Below are 22146 nucleotides of genomic sequence, written 5' to 3' on the forward strand. Positions count from 1 at the left end.
AAATATCATTTTATTTGTAAAAATATGATAGCCCACGTTTTCTGATTTTACCGAAGTATATCTAGATCTTATAAATTGTCCCAATCCTATAAGGAAGTAAATTGAGCCAATTAAGTTTCAAGATTTAACACTAATTAAATTGTACAACATATAAAAAGCTCAATTCAAATTAAACCTAAATCTCCAATAATGTTCATAATTTTGTTTATAACAAATTAAATATTATTTTATTTACACAAATATAATATTTCCTAGCTACGAACAATACCTGTTTTACATTGCAGAATTTTCCAAGTGGATATATATGTATATTAGATAGAGCAAGTTGAGTATGTTGGATATTTGGATAATAATAACATTTACCCACTTAAAGGCAGTCGTCAAGCTAAGCTTAATTAAGGATTGATTGATTTAGAGATAATAGTATTTTAGAGTAATGATGACAACATTATAATCAGTATGACATTAACGATGGTGACCTTTTATATATCACATTAATGAAAAGGAAATTCGAACATGGTGAATGAAACAGTATATGTCAAGAAACACTTTCGTAGTAAATTTGACTAAAACTACTTGAATACGAAAGACAATATAACATATTTTATAAACAAGTTATTTATATCTAAGTTATCCCATTTTAAAATAATACATTTAATACAAAACAGATATTATAAGATTGGAATCTAAACTTATTAGGTTAACAAGAGTATATATACCTTTCAAAAAAAACTCAATAGCACGAACTAATTGATAAGCATACAATTGTATGGTCCTGGATTGGAGTCTCGGAAGTCCGAACCTCATTGTTAAAAGAATTGGGACAACTTAATTTCCATTATTTTATGGTGAGTAATAACATTAATGAGTGTCATGTATGATGATTAAGAATTAATTAAACGTCATTATCTATATATTATTTGAACAACCTAATTATATATTAAAATTAAAGAAATGGGATATTAATTGATCCGGCCGGGCCATGTTCAATGTTGCCGACTTAGGTTGCGGCCGGCGGCTGTTAGAAGTTAGCTTGAACGTAGAATTAATCGTCGTCCATATGGTTTTGTTTAATATGGCGTGTGATGTATGTACGCAAGTAGACAACAAGCTAAGTAATAATATTACTGCAAATTCTTTTGAATTTCTCAACCTCTACCTTTAATATGTAGCTAGTAAACACAAAGAAAAAGTCCATCCATGCATGCTCTATATATATGTTGGATTTATCAAATAATTGAATGATTCATATAGATTGAGTGAATTGAAGGAATTGTTCCAAGTAGCGCAGTTAGTTGGTACTTAATTATTAGATAGTAGATTGTGAGTTAAGGCGCAAAATCGAGATTTGGCAGTTGGCATGTCAAGAGTACACCCAATGTAGTAAGTTATTAGCTTTTTTTGTGGGCACTGGGCATTGGTCCTCTCAATTAAAAGGTCATTGAGTTATCGTGATTTACCCATCTACTATCAGTGTCGACTCATGGTACGTGTAGGCCAGGGGCCCTTAAAGCGAGAGATTTTGCCTTTTGTGGGTAAGAGAGCAAAATGAATCAATAAAACATTGAAATGAATCTTAACAAAATGAACATACAGTATATTAAAAATGAATATTCAATATATATATATATATATATATATATATATATATATATATATATTAATGGTCCATATTATGGTTATAGTCCACAGTATAATGATTTGTCTCTTGTCAAGTTGGCTAAGAATATAATTGAGGCTGGCATGGAGAATTCATCATTAAATTTGATATCAAGCTATAAACACCCATCTAGCTAGGGGACAAGGCAAGGGTACGGTGAATATAGTAATCCTGGCAATCTGGCATTCACCTACTGCCATCAAATTACCATATCTAGTATTGTAATTTTTTTTTTATTAAACTAAAAATTGAACATCCTAGCTGCTCAATCAACTATATTACTCCATCAAACGTAAGATGTCCTCAAAGATGGTGGTTTAGTATAATAAGTAAATTAAAATATAATTCAATGACTCATCAATTGATTATTGATATAACAAATTACATAACAATGAATCAATTAATATATATATATATATATATATATATATATATATATATATATATATATATATATATATATATATATATATATATATATATATATATATATATATATATATATATATATATATATATATATTCCCCCCCCCCCACCCCCCACACTTGTAATCAATTTCCAATTTATCTGCCAATAATTGTTTCATGCTCACATTACTTTCACTAGTCAAATCTATTGGCTAAAAATTTCATCTTCTATCTACTATATTCTGCCCGTTGTAATACCTGCTCCATTTCTTTATATATATATATATATATATATATATATATATATATATATATATATATATATATATATATATATATATATATATATATATATATATATATATATATATATGGATTATCTCAAAAATAAAAATTGTGCTAGATAGGATTCGAAAGGGTAGTAAATCACCTTTTACTGAGTTTTAAGGTAGTTATAAAACTCAAACCTGAAATCTCTTATTAATCTGAGAGAGACCAATTAAGGACATCTCATTCACTCCATGAATATTTCAAAAATCAAAAGTTGAATAAAACAATAAAGTAATTATAAGCCGAAACTAAATCATAATTATAATTGATGAGGAAAAGAAAATAATCCAAATATTAATAATGATGGAGTATAGTAATAAAATTGAATAATTTCACAACTTACCTTAACAAAAACTCCAAATATTAATCATATCATGTTCGAAAAAGTTTGAGACAGATTGTTAGCCCTTGATTTGTTTTGATTTTTATTTTTATTTGTTTTGTTTTGAACTCCTGATCTTTTTTAAAAGATAAGAATGCAAAAGCACTTATATAGCTAATAAGTTTTTAAAGATAAGGTATGTAATTTTTATTAAATAAAATAAAAGTACTTAATTAAATTGAGTAAAAGCTACAAGTTGATCGAACAAACACTTTGGTCCCAATTTACAACTCATAGCTATTTCTTTCGTTTTCGCTTCCAAGAAAAGTCTACGCGTTGCATTTTATGTTCTTTCGGTTTGATCGCCCAATTCATTAGTTATAAGAACCCAATTCTTCATACGTTGCCGAATTTGATCGTCGTTGAATTCTGATTAAGTCAATTGTTTCCCAGCTGCTGATTCATGGCTGTCTCACCTGAATCTTTTCCGCCGAGGAAACGGCGGCCGTCGGCAGGGGCGGGGTCATTCGTCGCCCCCAATCTCTCCGATCACCGCCTACTTGAGTCGCTCCTCACAATTACGCTGGAGATTTCGTCTATGCAGCCCGTTCGATTTCTCCTCAAGAAGAACACTTGTTCCATGATTAGGAGGGCGAAGCTGATGAGCCTTTTGTTCGAGGAGCTTCTCCGGAGTCCGGCGGTTGCGGGGTTCCCGCCGACTGCCGTGTTGTGTTTTGATGAGCTGTCCATAGCTTTGCAGAGGATACGGAGTTTGTTGGAGGATTGCCGGAATTCCAGCAAGATGTGGCTGCTGATGCAGAGCGAGCCGATCTCCAATTCGTTTCACGAGCTCGCCGTGGAATTATCGACGCTGCTGGATATTCTTCCGGCGGAAGACTTGAAGCTGAGCGAAGACGTGGAGGAACTGCTTTGCCTTATCAGGAAACAGAGCTCCGAGAAGGAAGCTTATGTGGATTCCGGCGATGAAACCCTACGGGCTGAGGTTCTTCATATGCTTGATAGAATTAAACGGGAAATCGTTCCGGATCACACGAAGCTCGCCCAGATTTTCGATAGATTGACCTTGCGGGACTCCACGAGTTGCAGAGATGAAATCCAGAGCTTGGAAGAGGAAATCCTCAGCCAAACGGATGAGAAATCGAAATCCGATATCGTCGCTTTGATCAGCCTGGTTCGCTACGCGAAATGCGTGTTGTACGGCGCTTCCACTCCCAGAGGCGGCGGGAGGCGGCGGAAGACGGCGGCGGACGTCAACATCCCGGCGGATTTCCGTTGTCCGATATCTCTCGATTTGATGAGAGACCCTGTGGTCGCGTCCACGGGACAGACGTACGACCGCTCCTCGATTGCTCTGTGGATCGAATCAGGTCACAACACGTGTCCCAAAACGGGTCAAACGTTGACCAGCTCGGAGCTGATTCCCAACATAGCGTTGAAGAATTTGATAGCTATGTGGTGCCGGGAGCAGAGAATCCCGTTCGAGTCGCCGGAGTCGAACGTTAAATCTCACGGCGCCGTTACCAACAAGGCGGCATTGGAGGCCACGAAGATGACGGTGTCGTTTCTGGTCAACAAGTTGAAGGCTTCGCGGTCAGTGGATGCGGCTAATCGACTGGTTCACGAGCTTCGGGTCTTGGCAAAGACCGATTCCGATAGCCGAGCCTGCATCGCCGAGGCCGGAGCTTTACCGGTACTCGTTAAGCTTTTAGGCTCGGACTACCCGAGCCTACAGGTTAACGCCGTCACAACAATCCTCAACCTCTCCATTCTCGAGGCGAACAAGACGAGGATAATGGAGATGGACGGAGTCTTAAACGGCGTTATCGAGGTGCTAAGGTCCGGCGCCACATGGGAGGCGAAAGGGAACGCGGCAGCCACGGTGTTCAGCTTGACAGGTGTAACCGCGTACCGGAAGAGCCTGGGCAGGAAGACACGTGTCATAAAGGGACTGGTGAACCTGGCTCGCGAAGGGCCCACAAACTCCAAGCGGGACGCCATGGTGGCAATTTTGAATTTGGCGGGAGACAGGGAAACCGTCGGAAAGCTGATCGAAGGAGGAGTGGTGGAGATGACCGGCGACGTGATGGACACACTGCCGGAAGAGGCGGTGACCGTCCTGGAAGTGGTGGTTAAAAGAGGCGGAGTGGCGGCAATCGCGGCGGCTTATCCGATCATCAAAAAACTGACAAAGATACTAAGAGACGGAACTGACAGAGCACGGGAAAGCGCGGCCGCAACGCTGGTTAATATGTGCCGGAAAGGCGGGTCGGAGATGGTGGCGGAGCTGGCGGCGGCTCACGGAATCGAGCGGGTAATTTGGGAGATAATGGGAATGGGAACCGGGAGAGCGAGAAGGAAGGCGGCGACATTGTTAAGGATACTAAGGAGATGGGCGGCGGGCCTAAACGAAGATGTTCCATCCACCGCCTATTCAACTGTGAATAATAATAATAATAATAATACTTCCACAACTATAGTATTGCCAGGGTAACCTCTGTGTTATTATTCAACTATCATTGTTACATTCATTTTTTTTTTTTTTTCAAATTCTGTTTATGATTTCAAAATCTTTCTTTTCTTCATTTATTTCATAAAACTTGAACCTCAAACTGTAATATGAATTCTCCAAATCTCGTGAAATGTACAATTATTCTTCTATACTATACTATACAGTGTTGCTGCAAAAATGAAGAAAAGGAAGAAAGTTTCCTTTTTTTTTTTTATTCCAATTTTGATTTTGATTTTGATTTCATGTTCGAATTGAACCAAACCCCGTCTCTAGGTCTGAGTTTAGATTCATATATATTTCATTTAAGATTAAGATATTTGATGTATAGTTGTAAAAATATAAAAAGAAAAAGACAAGATTAAAAGCAAGGTGTTGATAGCTAGCATATGGCATTATGGCATAGCATCCTATATATATATGATGTTTGTGAGGATCGGAAAGTGTGTTTGGATTAAGAGGTAGTCTCTTCATACTATCTGTCAGGCTTATTCTTGGATGCTTTCCAGACAAGACAGATAACCTTTTACATATGCATGTCCCCAGGGCCGTATTTTAAATTTTGGTGGCCTGTTCTGGTAAATAAATGTGGCCCTACCAAAATCACAATTTTTAAAATCAATACATGCAAGTTTCGAACCTTTGACCTCCAAGTTAAAATACAATAAATACACATTTTTACCATCTCTTCATAGAACCTTTTAAGTTTAATTGAAAACTCTTAATTTTTATTTCTAAACTAGCTAGGTAAAAATTAAATATTGGACCTATAAAATTTGGGGCCCCTCTAAAATTGGGGGCCCTGTGCGGTAGCCCAGCTTGCACAGCCTAAAATCCGGCCCTGCATGTCCCTTACTTTTATGCACTTTTCTCTGTTGTATTGTGCTTTGTGGCTGTTCTGAAATCTATGCATGTAAGCCATTCCCAGTAACAGTGCCAGAGTGTGAGTGTTGATGTGCCACAAAAGGCTTTCCAAGTGTTTTTTTTTTTTTTTTTCCTTTTCTCTTTTCAAAATCTTGTCTAAAGTTGATAGGGGTTGTTTGATTGGATATGATTGAGTGCATAAGCAAAAGAGAAGTGTCAAATATCTTATAATCTGATAACATCAGATCACAAATTCGAGTCTCATTCTAATTAAAGATGTTGGCATAATCATGTTGAGAAGATATTATAGTTAGGGCTAAATTATAGTGTAGTATAGTCACCAAAAAGAAAAAAAAAAGACAGAAGTTGCATACTTGAAGATTGAGTAAATACCCAAAATGGTCCTTCGACTATAGCTAAATTCACAAATTGGTTATTGGCTTTCAATTTCAAACAATTAAGTCCTTAACTTTATAATTTTAACACAATTTGGTCCTTTGTCTATTTAACCGTTTGTTGACTGTGATTTTTGAGGATATATATGTAATTTCATGGTCCATCATCGGTTTTTAAGGTTCCGGTTGCATTTCCGGACCGCACTATTACATTCGAATCCACTACCGAAAGCAATCTACCAAATCCGGTCGCATTTCTTCATCCTCCCTTTGGATTCAATGTAGTTGAGTTCGTACCATAGCGAAGAAGACGACGTGTTTCCGAACCAATGCAACGTCATCCTGGAGGCCTCCACGTGCTCCGACGAGAGCTGAAGGTTCTTCTGGAGATCGTCGATCACGGTCAACAAACGGTCAAATAGATGGAGGACCAAATCGTGTCAAAATTGTAAAGTTAAGGACTTAATTAGTTAAAATTGAAAGTTGAGGACCAATTTGTGAATTTAGCTATAGTGGAGGGATCATTTTAAGTATTTACTCTTGAAGATTGGGTGTTCATGAATCCGTCAAATTAGCTTATTGTCACCAACTCATCTCACTGATGACCCTTACATGAAGCCAAGCTTTGAATTGCTTGCTTATATGGGTTTCTTGGGACATAAAAATGCCAATATAATCATGAGTAGTTAACTATCCAATTCAATATTCCCTTGCATTATATTACTTAAGTAATTAGGTAAATTTTATAATGTTTACAAGTAATATATAGCAATAATGCCAATTATCGTAAATAAAGAGTTGTTACAACTTCTTTATAAATAAATGGGGTGTTTGGTAAATAGCTGTTAGCTGATTGTGTTAGTAAATTTGACTAGTTGATAGCATTAGTTTATTGTAGAAAGATGTTCGGTAAATTAGTTGTTAGCTGATAGCTGATTACATGCAAAATGACTTTTCCAAAAAACCGATCGAGAAAGCTGCTTTTGAGTAGCCTTTTGGAGCAATAAGTTGTTATAAAAAGCTAATTAGTCAAATATTTGTATTGGTTGTTTAACCAGGTCAAACAGTTAATAATGATTAAATAAGCTAAAATTACCTCATAAGCTAATTGTGTTACCAAACATGGCCAAAATAAAAATTTTAATTTATCACAACATTTTTTATTTATAAAAAATCACATTATATTCTTATTTGTTTAGTATTATTATTTCAAAAGGCTGAACTCCAACCCTAAGGGCCCCCAACACCCCGGCCCGACAGAGTATTTGTTTAGTATTATAGATTTATAGACTGTTATGGGTAATCATCTTTCTAAGTTTTTTTTTTTTTTTTTTCCTTGTGTTGTGCAATGCAAAACTCTCCCTGCTATCTATAGAGAGTAGAGACAACCTTAATTACATTAATTTTTAATTAAAAAAGTATTAGTAAGCATATTTTCTAAATGAAACCTCCAACTAAAAATAGACACATCATTAAAAAGTTTTTTAAAAAAATTAAACATTATTATTGCAAAATTCTCTTTACACGAACTCATAAATATATATTAGCACACTATAAACCAAGCAAACACAATATAATGAACTGGTGAACAAGCGAAGCAGCCAAATCACTCTTTACAATAGTAAAATTGGAAACCCAATTTTTTTATGAAGTAAACTAGTAAAGTATATATGTGTGTATATAACAGTATATCACTCACTCCATCACTCATCATTTGTGGGGAAATTTTTATTTTTAAGCCTCAAAACCATGAAATTAGACAGCCAAAAAAATTATATAGCAATATGAATATGATGACTATAACAATCTGATCAAGCAAGGAGATTTTATTCTGTGCAACGTCGTCATCACTGTTACGTGAAGTTGAAGAAGAAGAAGAAGAAGAAGAAGAGTAGTTGAGTTCAATGGATAACGAGACTGAGTTTCCATGGAGATTCACTGTAAGTGAATTGGTTATCTGGAGGTCTTCGCCAATGGCGACAATCACTGTATCGGCGGTCGTCGTCCTAAACGACGACGCTTTTGCTTTGACGTAAAATTCAGTTGGCTGAAGAGGAAGAAGCAGGCTGAAACCATATTTGAATAATGGATAATGATCATCACTTTGGTCGTCAATGATACTAGCAGATTGTTGAGTGTTATAATTAGTAGTGGATCCATAAATGCACAGTTTTGTTTCGTCGGATTTTGTTTTTGTCGCAGGTTGTCCACTCCTACTTCCTAGGACCACTGGGCTTAATTCTTGTGCCATTTCTTTTAGCTTAGTGCCAACATTCTCCATTTCTTGGCTGCAATAAATTAATAAATCACAATTAATTCAACCAAACTTCTTTTTTCTTGTTTTAGTGACAAGAGAAACATGTAGCCACGGTAAATCACGTCATTTGACCATAGCTAGCAAAAGACCAGATAAATCAGCTTAAGTTACACCAAGAATACTAGATAAAATGTGTACCTTAAAATCTGCAAAATTTCCTGATTATGGGCAGTATATTTGCCTTTCTCCAGCGTCAACTTCTTGTCTGAAATGGACCAAACATACTTCTCATTATAGCCGCGACGCCGCCAATCGTTATGATCCGGTGATAACAACGCAAAAGTCCATTGATTATCAATCAAGATTGACCTCAGCTCCCCGGTACTGAATCCCCCATGATCAGTGACTAGAAACACTCCATCATCTGAGATCGATTTCGAAATCTTTTCAATAGCTTGACTGTCACGAAACTTGAGCGATTCATAATCGATTTCAGCAGGTACCCAACGTTGTGCATTTTGAGGGAGACTCAGTTCCGGCACTATCTGTGTTTGGTCTATGTATTCAGACAAGACAGAATCGACGGCCGACCGAGAGCCTTTTCCGGTCGGAATCGGAGAAGGTGGTGGCAGCGGGTGATTGTTCGTACCCATCATTAATTGTTTGGTAAGATATCAGAAATGGGAAAGAGGAAAGTTTTCATCTTTTTTAGGTGTTTGAAAAAGAAACTTCAAAGTTCATGGGGCCATTGTACGTCCAGAAAATTATAGTAGTAGTAGGCACGTCTTCAATCATCATCATTACTTGCATGCATTACTGCCCAGTAAGAAATAGAAGCTTACAATATAAGCATTTTTTTTCTTTTGTTCTCTTAAATTTTTGTAATCACTTTTTCAATTTATTTAATGACCAGAAAAACTCACAATCACTATCCGAGAATATGCACGGGTTAAACTCACCTTATATATAACCCTAACTGACAAAGAATCACAACAAGGTAAACCAGCCTAAATTGTCCATAAAAGGTCAATAAACCGCTCCCGTGAAATTGACCTTGTAACTGACTTCCTTATAATCACTTGAATATAGAATGGGAGAATGTGGGTACTGATTAATATTGATTCTCTTCTACATGAAGTATTTATACAAGACAATCAACAAAAACAGCATACAAACTGTGTGATCAGTACTGAACTAATCTGAGAATGGAGATTACCAAAACCTCCCTGGGACAACTCAACAGAAAACATCTGAACTGTGAGTGCCAGTTCATGCTCTCCTAGCTACACTTGACAACGGAGAAACCAAAACCTCAGTTAAAAAGTCGACAAATTAACATCCTATACAGTGGCAACTTACATGATGACTGATCATGTTGAAGTGCTGGTAAAAGATACTTGATTAGTACAATGTACAAGGCACTCAAATGAGATTACAATCCAGGCAGGAGCTAAACACCGCTTCCTTGTGGTAGTGTGTTTCTGAGATCGTACTCAGAAAGATAATGGAGGGAAGTCTTCTTCGTCTTTAAGATGGTATGCAGACTTAACTGGAGCCCTTTATGTCCAAAACAGAAGTGCGTTAGAATTAGCTCGGATTCAAGATTTCCGTCTAAAAGAAAAAAATGCACAACATGATAGGCTTTCATATATACTGGGAAGGATAGATGTATATGCTCTAGGAGCTTCATGCAGCCATGATAAATTTATAGAGAAAAGATCAGAGATATCTCGTACCTGTCAGGGTCCCTACTAAAATATGGTTTTGGTTGCTGCAATCCCAGTGATGGTGAGGCTGGATTTGAATGTTGAGCAGGCAAAGGTAAGTGCTTTTGTTGCCTGCTTCGTTCTGATGATGGTGACAGTGGTGTAACATGACCAACTGTGCCAAATTCAATGACCGCCTCTGGATGAGAGGCTACACCATTTGTGTTATGATACTCCTTGCCATGAGGGGAATATGGCTGGTGGATTTCACTACGATCAACACCTGATTGTGATTGTGGTAGATCATGCCAGTTTCTCTCAAGTGTTTGTGTTTCCATGAACATTCCTCCATTCCAGCTGTTGGCCCGGTGATACCTCACTGGTGCTTGATTCCTTCCTTTCACAGCTGAAGGCCTATAACCTTGTGGCCGTCGACTCTGCAAAATTAAAAGCAACTATACTCAAACAATAGTTATCTTCCAAAACTCGCAATAATTATCTTCATGTAGCCAAGTGATCCTATGCTATAGCGTATGTATGTACCATGTTTGGGAAGTATGTTCCTGTTCCCCTTGGTTTCTGCATCTCACCAAAAGCAATGTTGGGTGCTAACATGGGCCGGTTTAAAGTATAGAATGCTTGGTTTGGAACAACACCATTAGTACCACCATAAGAAAAACCGTTCCTTTTGAACTTTGGCGGCTGTTGCGAATTCCATGAGTACTTGAATTGAAATGGATTCAACGGTGGAGGAGAAATTGGCATAGCTGGGACAGTTGAATTATTTTCATAACACCACCGACCATATTGCAAGCAACTTAAGTAATAGTCATAGTCACCACTAAGTTCCAACAAAGCATTCACAGGTTGCAGACTTCCACCGCCAATAGCTGAAGGGTGGTCCAGATTTAGTTGATGTGAACCATCAGAGCAAGCAAGTACTTTAAGCGCCAAATGATCATCTTTTATTGCAACAGGAACAAAATCTTCATCTTTATCATTGGAATGGTTCTGTTCCAAACACTTATCTTCACATGTATCCAACTTCTTCTCCAAGTTTCCCTTTTTCATCTCTCCATTGCATGCCGAGTGGGAGCTAGCAAATTTGGGTGAATCATTAGATAATTTAAGGCCTTGCGTTATTGAACTAGCTAGTTCCGTAGCATCTCCACGAAGACGATGAACCAATGCATTCCCTTTTCCAGGGCCAACACTGTCTGATTGCTGCTTATATTGACATCCATCCATAGCTCCTTCTTGATCTCTGTCTTCTCTGTCAGATGATCCATAAGGATCAAATGTACAATCTCCGTGTGTATCAGTGGGACTACCAGATTCCGTTCTTGAATTGACCTCAAATTGAGATGAATCAATCTCTGAAACAGGAAGTGCATGATAGAAACTATTGCAGCTAACTACTGGACTAAGATCTTGAACATCAGGCCTCTGTCCACTTCCATGTCGACCCAAAGTGTTGGCAAAAAAATTATGAAGCTCGTCAACAATCTTATCGTCTGACTGCATAAGTATTATCTTGAGCTTCTTAGCACCATATGTGAAAGCACTCCGTATCCTAAAGAAATTTCCTGCACAAAGCAATCCAAGATGGAAATCAACACGGGCTTTGGGACACTAATTTGAGTTTAACAGTTTTGTTAGGACGATGTCATAATTATCAGGTTATAAGTTTAAGACTTAGGGTTCACTAAATCACACTTATGCATGCATTGCATTCCTCGGTATCAGCATGAAATTTATCATGATCTTCTCTAAGTCACATGTAACTTCACAAACAGTTTCAGGATTCCTTGTAGTCAGTGTATAGCTTTTCTAGATAAATACAACATGAGTGAGCTAATGTGCAAAACTCATAGTATTCAAAAGTTATATACACCAGAACTTGATAGTTTCAGTTCATTCACACTACACGATGAAAAAATCTTCAGAAAGAAGTCAAAGCTTCAACATGCAATAATATTTTATATAAGGGAGAACAAACAGGACAAAAACCATGGAATAATAATAATAATCAGTGAATAAAAAATACAAATTGTATTACCTTTGCTGACACTACGGCCAAGGTTATTATTTTCCTTCAGAGGATCAACTATGTTAAGATGCTTTTGTTGAAAGGTTCTGGAGTTCATGTCATACCCTCTTGAAGAAACAGAAAACATTTTGACACAATATCTAAGAAAATCATTGTTGAGCAGTAACTCACCACCATCATTTTCAGGAACCTCAGCTGCAAAAGAAACAGGAAATCACATTGATGAAATCAAGCAAAGAAACATATAATGACAGACCACAGTTAGCAAGAAGTTGCTTACCCACAATTTCTGGCAAAGATGATATGCGAACAGGACCAGCTAAACAAATACAATATTTTTCCCAGTCAAACTTGCTAAAGTAGTCCAAAAATTTGTAGAGGACCTAAAAATTTAGCAGTTTCAATCATTAGAGTTTTCAAATGTGAATAAGAATGCTGGATATGAACATTCAGTGTGAGGTTTGGACGTTTGGTTTCAGGAAGTTTAATAATTCAGCAGTTTCAACTATTATAATCAGCTCACTCAGGTCATTGGGTATAAAATAAAACCATAACTAATAACCACAAAGTAATGTGAGCTTTGGTTTCCACAGATCAGTAGATCACAAGGTTTGGCTTGGTACAACACTTTGTCTAACTTAGTATAATGTTTGCAGGTACAAAAACAAACTACAAAGAAATACTCCGTAATAAAATACAAAACAAAACAAAATTAACACAAAATAAAGTTTTAAAATTAAACAAGTAAAATCACATTCATGTGTATGTATACATTACAAACAGGTGTATCTCTGTATTATTGATTCATAACTGGGTATAGATATATTTAACAGGTGGTTCAATTTTTACAATAGCGAATTGTTAAACCATAATAATCAGCTCTATGTCTTTCAGGTTTTTTGAACTAGACGAAATACTGATCGTTTTGCAGGGGGTTTGAGTGGTATGGGTGTTTTCTTGGAACAACCATGAATTGTCAAACAGTAAATCCAGGGAAACTTACTGCTAAAGGACCATCCAACGTGGAGTGATATAGATGAAAGATATATAAAACCAGAGTCTCCAAAGCATAAGTTGATATCAAGCCATGATGAGCACCAAGGATTCGACTCTCATAATAGCACCAGGCTTTAATTAAAATAATACTGCGTTTAAATAGATGATCTTTGCCAATGAGTTGATCAACCTGTAAAACAAGCAGAGTTGTGAATGAGAAATGCAATACTGCTTTAGACAGCTCTCCCCTCAACAACCATGGTGCCTCCACAACAATAAAAGGACAGAAGAAATATTTTGCTTATGAAGTTATATGTGCAAGATGAGTGCGCAGCTTTCAACCATTTGTTAGTAGTTAAAATTAAAATGAAGTTCAATTAGTGTACCTGTTCAAGAAAGCACAAGGTACAGAGACCACCTATTTGATTAAAAGAGATGTCAACAACAATATTTTGTACAATACACTTCACAAGCTTGACCTGTGCAATAAGAAATCCAAACATCAGGAGATAATTTTTGAATTTAAGATTTAAAAAATAAAAGAAGCTGAACTGTAAGCTATAGGAGCAAGCAATCACATATTCAAACCCAGAATACACCAAGAAAGTTCAATATAGTATATACCCTATTAAGTTAATAAAAAATAAACTGCTTCACTACAATTTGTGTAGGTTGGTAATAAATGAATCATATAGATCATAATCACTTTTTTTGCTTCCCATTTCTTGCAGTCTCACTACAGAAACTAACCTTAAAATTGGCATTAACAACATATGATTCTGCAAAGTAATTTGCCAACAGGAAGTCCACTTGCAACTAGAGTAGACTAGAGCTACACTTAAAGTAACAGACCAAAGTAGAATCAGATGCAGTTATGGTTCCAGTAGCTAGCAAGTTACTGCAGGCTCTCCACCATTCACAAATTTCTAAAACAATTTTTCCTTATTCATACAATATAAAAAATATATATATTATTAAAATACTAAAGAAGGCATTAACATGATTAACTAGATATCAGATATAATTTAAAGGAGATTCAGCAAGGACCTCACGTGCATAACCCACAATAAGCACACTTCATTGAACAAACTTTAATTATATACCAACAGAGAGATATCAAGACCTCAGCACGAATGAGCTGGACATCCTTTACAGTGAATTCTGCAGCCATATTTTGATCCTCTCCTTCAAGAACAGATACCAAATCATTGACCAAAGCATCCTCCACCATCGGACAGCCAAATGCAGTCAAATCAATGTCACCATCAGGAAGATAAGTCTTTAGTGGTACAGATCCATATGGGAACACCTGCCATTGTTATTAAAAAAGTTCCATTACAACTTCCCAATTTTTTTGGATAAGTACAACTAATGAATATATATAGATATATAATACATTCAGATGATCTTAACAACGTTGAGAAATTTTAATAATTATGTTATATTTGCAATTCTCCAGTGAGTGTTTGCCACCAATAACACCTGCCTGAGTTCAAATTTTAGAACACAGAGCAAGCACACATCCCCAACACTGAGAATCTGAGACAACATGACTCCAGACTCCACTGATGGAAAATGGTTCTCAAATTCCTTGAACATGGAAGAGATCACCAATCTCCTTTCAGTTCAGAAAGGCAAAATTCATTGCAATGTTGAATAGGTTTCAACAAGAAGAAAGCGCAACTTGCATACACCAGGTCCAGCCAATGGCCACCATCCCACCAGAATGAGATGTTTTCAGGTCTCCCAAAAAAAATTGCTCCAGGGTCAAACAAGGCATTCATTTGCAATTAAATAGGTAAAACAAAACATCAGAATATTCAACGAAAATGGATTGGAGTATGTGCAATTCATGGATGATATGGATGTTCAACTCCCCAATTAACGGCATTGGGTATAACTTAACTATTTGCAAAACAAAACTTTAAACACTAATAATACAACAATAGCTAAAATTCGCTCTTTTGCTACTGCCAAGGCGCGCGCATATTTCAATTTGATATTAGCTAACAGTAAACTTCAAAATCACCAAACAAGAAAAAAAAAAAGAGAAAAGGGTCAAATAGACCCCTAAACATTACCCTAAAGGTCAATTAGCCCCCTAAACTTTAAAAAATGTCAATTAAACACTCAAACATGCTAAATTTGGTCAATGAAGCCCAAAAATCGGTAAATGACCTGTTTTTACCGGTCATTTTAATTCCGGCGACGAAATCCGGCCACCGGTGACGAATTCCGGCCACCGGCGAATTTTTCCGGCGGCCGACGAATTAATTTTCTGGCCGTCCGGTCGTCTTCCACCGGAGAAGACGACCGGACGGCTGCCTTCTCCAATGGAGAAGGCGGCAGGCGGCCGTCTGCCGCCTTCTCCAGTGGAGAAGACGACCAGATCTGGTCGTCTTCTCCATTGGAGAAGATGACCAGATCTGGTCATCTTCTCCAATGGAGAAGACGACCAGACGGACGTCTTCTCCATTGGAGAAGACGACCAGATCTGGTCGTCTTCTCCACTGGAGAAGGCGGCAGACGGTCGCCTGCCGCCTTCTCCATTGGAGAAGGCTGGAGAAGGCGGCCGTCCGGTCGTCTTCTCCGGTGGAAGACGACCGGACGGCCGGAAAATTAATTCGCCGGCCGCCGGAAAAATTCGCCGGTGGCCGGATTTCGTCGCCGGAATTAAAATGACTGGTAAAAACAGGTCATTTACCAGTTTTTGGGCTTCATTGACCAAATTTAGCATGTTTGAGTGTTTAATTGACCTTTTATAAAGTTTAGGGGGCTAATTGACCTTTAGGGTAATGTTTAGGGGTCTATTTGACCCTTTTCTCAAAAAAAAATGGTTTATGTCAAAACGATAGCATACATGTCCGCAAGAAGTATCCAGCAATCAGCATTTACAAGCTTTCATTTCCTGTAACAGTACTTATAGTGTGTATGAGACACTTAGTCCTTAACGAAAGACAAGCAAATGTAACCAAATAAGTTCAGCCCAGTTTCTACAAGAAACACAAATTCTCTAATGCATCAACTTAAAGTGATTATATATTTCTATGTAACCACCAGACAAGTGGCACCCACTTCAGAAAATTGCAAATTTCAGGTTTTTCACATTAGAATGAAACGTGTCCGAGGAAAAAAAAAAACACAGGCACAAACACAACTTTCAAGCTGGAACAGAATATAGCAAAAACAAAATCCATCCATGCATGAACATTAAATTAAAGTCCAACCTCAAGACCAAGAGTTCCTCTGATCAACCTCTGAACATACTCGATGACCGCTCTTCTCCGCTCTGCGGACACAGTTGTTGGCTGCACCTTCTGAATAATGTCCCGGGACGCTTCCTCCGCTCTGGCCCAACGCAGCGGCCCAATAGAAGTCGGGCTCGGGTTCGACGTCGACGGCGGTGATGAGGTTACTTCTCTCTCCTCCACTGCTGCGCCGCCGAAACTATCTCTAAGATCGCCCATGAAATTCACAAATATCACTCCTTAAACTACACCGGAATCTCACCAACACATCGGCTCTGCTCTTCGATCAGCCACCGCAATAGTGGTGCAAAGGGTTTGCTAGTGAATCAAAATATCCAATACTTTCCAAAAATGAACAAAAAAATATAGGAAAAATCAAATTAAAATAAGATGCTGCTCACTTAAGTTGTTTTTCTGCCAACCAAACAAAAAAAACTGCAAAACGAAGAATTTAGGGTTTATGAGAAAGAGAAGAGACCCAAAAGGGAAGACAAACAGCCTAGAGTACCTTCCAAGTGTTTCCTATTATTATTATTATTTTTAAATTTAAATATTTTTATTTTTCCTTTGATATATTTCTGATTTCTCTTCGGAGAACTTCGAACAGGACGACGCTGACAAAAACCCTTTTTTGTTACTTGAAGCTGATGGGCAAACTCGGACAATCAGCTTTGTATATATCTTTTTTGTTATTATTATGTCACATTTTATTTTCTTTTCATAATTTCTAATATAGGTTTTCCTTGGGGATAAGAATAACAATTTACTTTAACTAATACAATCTACTTTATCGATACGTAATTTATTTAATTCTAGACGATACAAATAACCGGTTTAATTATACAATCTATTTTATCGATACGCAATTTATTTGACTATAGACGATACGAATAACCGGTTTAATTATAAACGATACGCGATTCGTTTTCTATTTTTATTTAATTTAGTATCACGGTTTTCGAAACGATCGGATCGCCTTTTGAATAATGCGCTACCAAACTTAACTAAAAGAGGTTTATAAACGCGTACCGTTTAATTCACGCGACTCGAATTCAAAGCTTTATTTTGTTTATAATAATGTTATATAGTATACTAGTATTTGCGCACATGCGATGCACGGAATGAATTTGTTGTAATATATTAAGAATATTTGGATTGATATATAATTATTTAAATTAGAACATCAAATATTATATAGTGCAATTGAATATGTGATTTGAATAATTTATGTGGTTTGATGTTATCATTGTTTTAATTTGAGCAAATAATTGCTCAATTAATAGCTAATGTGTAGGTGTACGCATGCGGTGCTGTAACTTTGGAGATTTTATTTATCATTGTTAGTATTTTTTATAAATTATGCAAATGTGCTCATTCTCTAGCAACTTAGTTATAATAATGAATTAATATCCTAATTCATTCGTATGGAAAATATATTTTTGAATGTATTAATTTACACATAATTAAAACATATTTGTAGACAACATTGATAGTAGCAACACAATCTTGTCCATCTTCGTCTAGAGCTAACACCTTCAGTCCATCAGAAGAGTGACTCGGGTGAAAATATATAATGGTAGAATATCAGTCAATTAGTAATCCTTTTATATTTTCAGTCAATTAGTAATATCATATTCATTTTCAGCCAATTATTCTTTTTTATTTTCAGTCAATTAGTCAATTAGAATATTATATGCAGTGATATTTTTACCTAATTTTCGTTCCATTTTTAATTGATGATGTATAATATTTTTATTGAAATAATTCCGTTATATTTTTAATTTACCTTACTAATTTAGTATCACGGTTCCCGATACGATCGAATTACCTATTGAATAACGTGCATACCAAACTTAACTAAAAGAAGTTTATAGACGCGTACCGTTTAATTCACGCAACTCGAATTCAAAGATTTATTTTGTTTATAATAATGTTATACATTATATTACTTCAACTTTGTGTTTTGGGAATGAATATTTAGCTACAATGTAATGTGTTGTGTGTGCTTCCAGCCATGAGATGGTGACGGAATTAATCAAATATATTAAAAGGTGGTATGATGGTCGTCAGATCAGCACAATGGGGATGGTCCTTTGCGTGTTGTTTCACGGATGCGATTAGTATACCGCAAGTCCGCAATTATGGCGTCAAAACAATTTGCCATCTTAAATAGCTAATATATTTATAAATACGCATAAAGGCCCAGTGATTTTTGTCCATGACATTTTCAGACGGTTTTTCTTGTACTCTGTGATTTCTCTGTGGTACCCGAGAAAAACTATCACGATCTTGCCCTTACTGTTGCATATTCTCTGTCTCTTTTGCCCTTGCCGATGCATCGGCGCTTAATAGGACCGGCAAATTCGTTTCGTTTACCGGCAAGCGCTGGCCCGTAAATGACACGTGCTTTCGTCAGCCACGTTTTGTCCTTCTCTGTACTTGTACTTGTATTGCCTGCTATGCCCTTGCTTGTTCGGTTTGAATTCTCTATGCCCTTGTGAATGCTGTCGTTTTCTCTCCTTGTGCTTGGGGTACAAGTGAACTGCTGGTATTATTGTATTATCGTTGCATTTGATGCGTGCTAGCTTCGTCATTTATCATTTATCATTATCATTTAGGAGAGATGAAGAGAGATTTACGAGTGCGCTCCTTTTGCTTTAAGGTCGTTGCATGTCGTTTGCTGGTTCTTTACGGTTTGCCCAAATTCCTCCTCAGAAATCTGTTGTTTGTTTATGTGTTCGCTGGAATACAGCTTCTCTTCGTTCTAGCAGCATTCCTCACCAGAAATGTGGTGTTTCTTTATGTGTTGACTGTTGTGGGATATCTCTGTCGCATGTGGTCTTTTCGCAAACAGCTTATGTGTTCGGTGTGTCTTTTATCTACCATTTTTTTCCCTTGGTGTGCATTTTGTCGTCATCAAACAATCGTGTTGCTGATATACATCGTATACGGTATATACATTTCAATTAATACTGCTGTATTTGTTGTCGTTATTACATTATTATATTTTTCCTTGCCGTTGCTTTTCAACTTTTTTTTTTTTTTACTGCGCGTCGGTGGATTTTCGAGTTCACTGCCTTGTCCTCTGCCGGATAGACTGGTGATAGCTTTTGTGTTCGGCCTGTCTATTATCGATCATTGTTTTCCCTTGGTGTGCATTTTGTCGTCATCAATCTCTTCTTTGACTGCGCGTCAGTCGATTTTCGTGTTCACTAGCTTGTCCTCTGCCAGATAGATTGCTGATAGCTTCTGTGTTCGGTGTGTCTCTTATCTGCCATTTTTCCCCTTGGTGTGTATTTTGTCGTCATCAAACACTCGTGTTGCTAGTATATATAGTCTACGGTATATACATTTCAATTAATAATGTCATATTTTGTGTCCTAATTACGTTATATTTTTCCTTGTCGTTGCTTTTCAACTTCTATTTGTTTTATGATGTTGAATGCCTTCTCCTCTGCCAGATAGACTGGTGATAGTTTTTGTGTTCGGCCTGTCTTTTATCGGCCATTGTTTCTCCTTGGTCTGCATTTTGTCGTCATCAGTTTTTTTTTTACTGTGCGTCGGTAGATTTTCGAGTTGACTGCCTTGTGCTCTGGCGGATAGACTGTTGATACCTTCTGTGTTCGGTGTGTCTTTTATCGGCCATTTTTCCCGCTCGATCTGCATTTTGTCGTCATCAAGCAATCGTCTTGTTGTTATATACATTTGAATTAATTCTGCCGTATTTTATGCCCTTATTACGTTCTTTTTCTTTGCCGTTGCTTTTCAACTTCTATTTTGTTTGGACTGCGCGCCGGACAGTTTTTGGAGTTTACTGATTTGTCCTCTGCCGGGTAGACTGGTGATCTGGAATTATTTTCCGCATTCAGTTCATGGTCCGTGTAAATGCAGGCGACGTCGTCTGGCCCGGTTTACTTAGGAGAACTGTAACGAATCTTTAAATAAATGCATTACGGCTAAAACCCGTCCCGTGGTATTACTATTGTTATTATTATGTCACATTTTATTATATTATTTTCATAATTTATAATATATGTTCCCCTTCGAGATAAGAATAACAATCTACTTTAACTAATACAATCTACATTATCGATACGTAATTTATTTGATTCTAGACGATACGAATAACCGGTTTAATTATAGACGATACGCGATTCGTTTTCTATTTTTATTTAATTCAGTATCACGGTTTTTGATACGATCGGATTGCCTTTTGAATAATGCGCATACCAAACTTAACTGAAAGAAGTTTATAAACGCGTATCGCTTAATTCACGCGACTCGAATTCAAAGCTTTATTTTGTTTATAATAATGTTATATAGTATATTACTTCAATTTTGTGTTTTGGGAATGAATAATTAGCTATAATGTAATGTGTTGTGTGTGATTCCAGCCGTGAGATGGTGACTAAATTAATCAAATATATTAAAAGGTGGTATGATGGAAAATAAAATGATGGTCGTCAGATCAGCACATTGGGGATGGTCCTTTGCGTGTTGTTTCACGGATGCGGTTAGTATACCGCAACTATGGTGTCAAAACAACCGTCGTTATATCGTAGACCGCGGTGTATATGCAATACAGTAAAAAACAGCATCGTTTTTTTTTTTTTTTTTTTTTGAGATAAAACAAAGAGTTCATTAATATTGATCCAAAGAAAGCGCATTACAAATGATAGATGGAGGGTTTGAAAATCACTCCGTGCAATCAGACAAAGAAACAGACTGCTTTGCTAACAAGTGAGTTGCCTAATTCACAGATCGCCTAGAAAAAGATAAACTAATCTGAGCAAACATGCTCCCATTAAGTTTTTAATGAAGCTAAAATTAAATGAAAGGAAGAAACCTCCAAATTTGAGTTGAGTCCTTGCACCACAAGAAGGGAGTCCGTCTCAACCACTACATTGTCAAAATTATTTGATTTGAGCCAGCTGAGCGACTCTCTGATTGCTACTGCTTCGGCTTCCTTGGCGTAATATATTCCTCTCCAGCATAATCCACGAGCTGCAACAAATAGGCCTTGATCATTTCTCAGAACACACCGAAATCCCATGTTGCCAGAGTGTTTATCAATTGTAGCATCGACATTCAACTTCAAAAAGCCTTCACACGGTTTAGTCCACTTGACAGACTCAGGGTTATCAACCTGCCCCTCAGCGTTGTCCTCAGCAACCGTAGCTAACCGATCTGTGTTAAAAATTTGTATTACTTTCACACATTGATTATGGATTGGTCGGGATGAGAATTTCCCGTTCCTGCCAAATTCTCTATAGAGACGGGACGGAGAGTATACTCCTGCCCCGCCCCATCTCGTTACCATCCTTATCAATTTAGACCTTATTCCAATTTCCAAATATGTATAATGATTAATTACGTGTACTAT

The 22146-nt window shown here is 37.0% G+C and overlaps 3 protein-coding genes across 4 annotated transcripts; 1 reads left to right on the forward strand and 2 right to left on the reverse strand.

Annotated features, from left to right (window-relative positions):
- Nucleotides 1-2986: 2986 nt before the first annotated feature.
- LOC109159046 (U-box domain-containing protein 16) lies at nt 2987-5404 on the forward strand. Its single transcript, XM_019307043.1, has one exon. The coding sequence runs from the start codon at nt 3184-3186 to the stop codon at nt 5230-5232; it is 2049 nt and encodes a 682-aa protein (XP_019162588.1). The 5' UTR covers nt 2987-3183; the 3' UTR covers nt 5233-5404.
- Nucleotides 5405-8001: 2597 nt separating this feature from the next.
- Nucleotides 8002-9805, reverse strand: LOC109159047. Its single transcript, XM_019307044.1, has 2 exons — nt 8962-9805; nt 8002-8794 (listed from the first exon to the last, which is right to left on the reverse strand). The coding sequence occupies exons 1-2, from the start codon at nt 9417-9419 to the stop codon at nt 8248-8250; spliced, it is 1005 nt and encodes a 334-aa protein (XP_019162589.1). The 5' UTR covers nt 9420-9805; the 3' UTR covers nt 8002-8247.
- A 75-nt stretch (nt 9806-9880) lies between these two features.
- On the reverse strand, nt 9881-17404 carry LOC109159045. 2 transcript variants are annotated; one of them, XM_019307041.1, is made up of 10 exons: nt 17165-17404; nt 16743-17038; nt 14639-14824; nt 13902-13994; nt 13523-13705; nt 12800-12902; nt 12529-12714; nt 11013-12055; nt 10500-10906; nt 10229-10320 (listed from the first exon to the last, which is right to left on the reverse strand). In XM_019307041.1, exons 2-10 carry the CDS (start codon nt 16980-16982, stop codon nt 10257-10259), a joined length of 2505 nt encoding a protein of 834 aa, XP_019162586.1. In that variant the 5' UTR covers nt 16983-17038; nt 17165-17404; the 3' UTR covers nt 10229-10256. The 2 variants fall into 2 exon arrangements, with proteins under 2 accessions (XP_019162587.1, XP_019162586.1); XM_019307042.1 differs by having other exon boundaries at nt 9881-10320; nt 16743-17404.
- Nucleotides 17405-22146: the final 4742 nt, after the last annotated feature.

The sequence above is a fragment of the Ipomoea nil genome, unplaced genomic scaffold, assembly GCF_001879475.1.
Source record: "Ipomoea nil cultivar Tokyo-kokei standard unplaced genomic scaffold, Asagao_1.1 scaffold2826, whole genome shotgun sequence".
Taxonomy (NCBI): domain Eukaryota; kingdom Viridiplantae; phylum Streptophyta; class Magnoliopsida; order Solanales; family Convolvulaceae; genus Ipomoea; species Ipomoea nil.

Bases quoted from the DNA above. Each gene is read 5' to 3' on its own strand.
- LOC109159045 (XM_019307042.1), bottom strand. From the start codon at position 16,982: ATGGGCGATCTTAGAGATAGTTTCGGCGGCGCAGCAGTGGAGGAGAGA. The intron at 12,903-13,522 runs GTAAGTTTCCCT...CTAAATTTTTAG, and splicing joins CGTTGGATGGTCCTTTAGCA to GTCCTCTACAAATTTTTGGA. The intron at 12,715-12,799 runs GTAAGCAACTTC...TTTCTTTTGCAG, and splicing joins ATCTTTGCCAGAAATTGTGG to CTGAGGTTCCTGAAAATGAT.
- LOC109159046 (XM_019307043.1), top strand. From the start codon at position 3,184: ATGGCTGTCTCACCTGAATCTTTTCCGCCGAGGAAACGGCGGCCGTCG.
- LOC109159047 (XM_019307044.1), bottom strand. From the start codon at position 9,419: ATGATGGGTACGAACAATCACCCGCTGCCACCACCTTCTCCGATTCCG. The intron at 8,795-8,961 runs GTACACATTTTA...AATTTATTGCAG, and splicing joins GAAATTTTGCAGATTTTAAG to CCAAGAAATGGAGAATGTTG.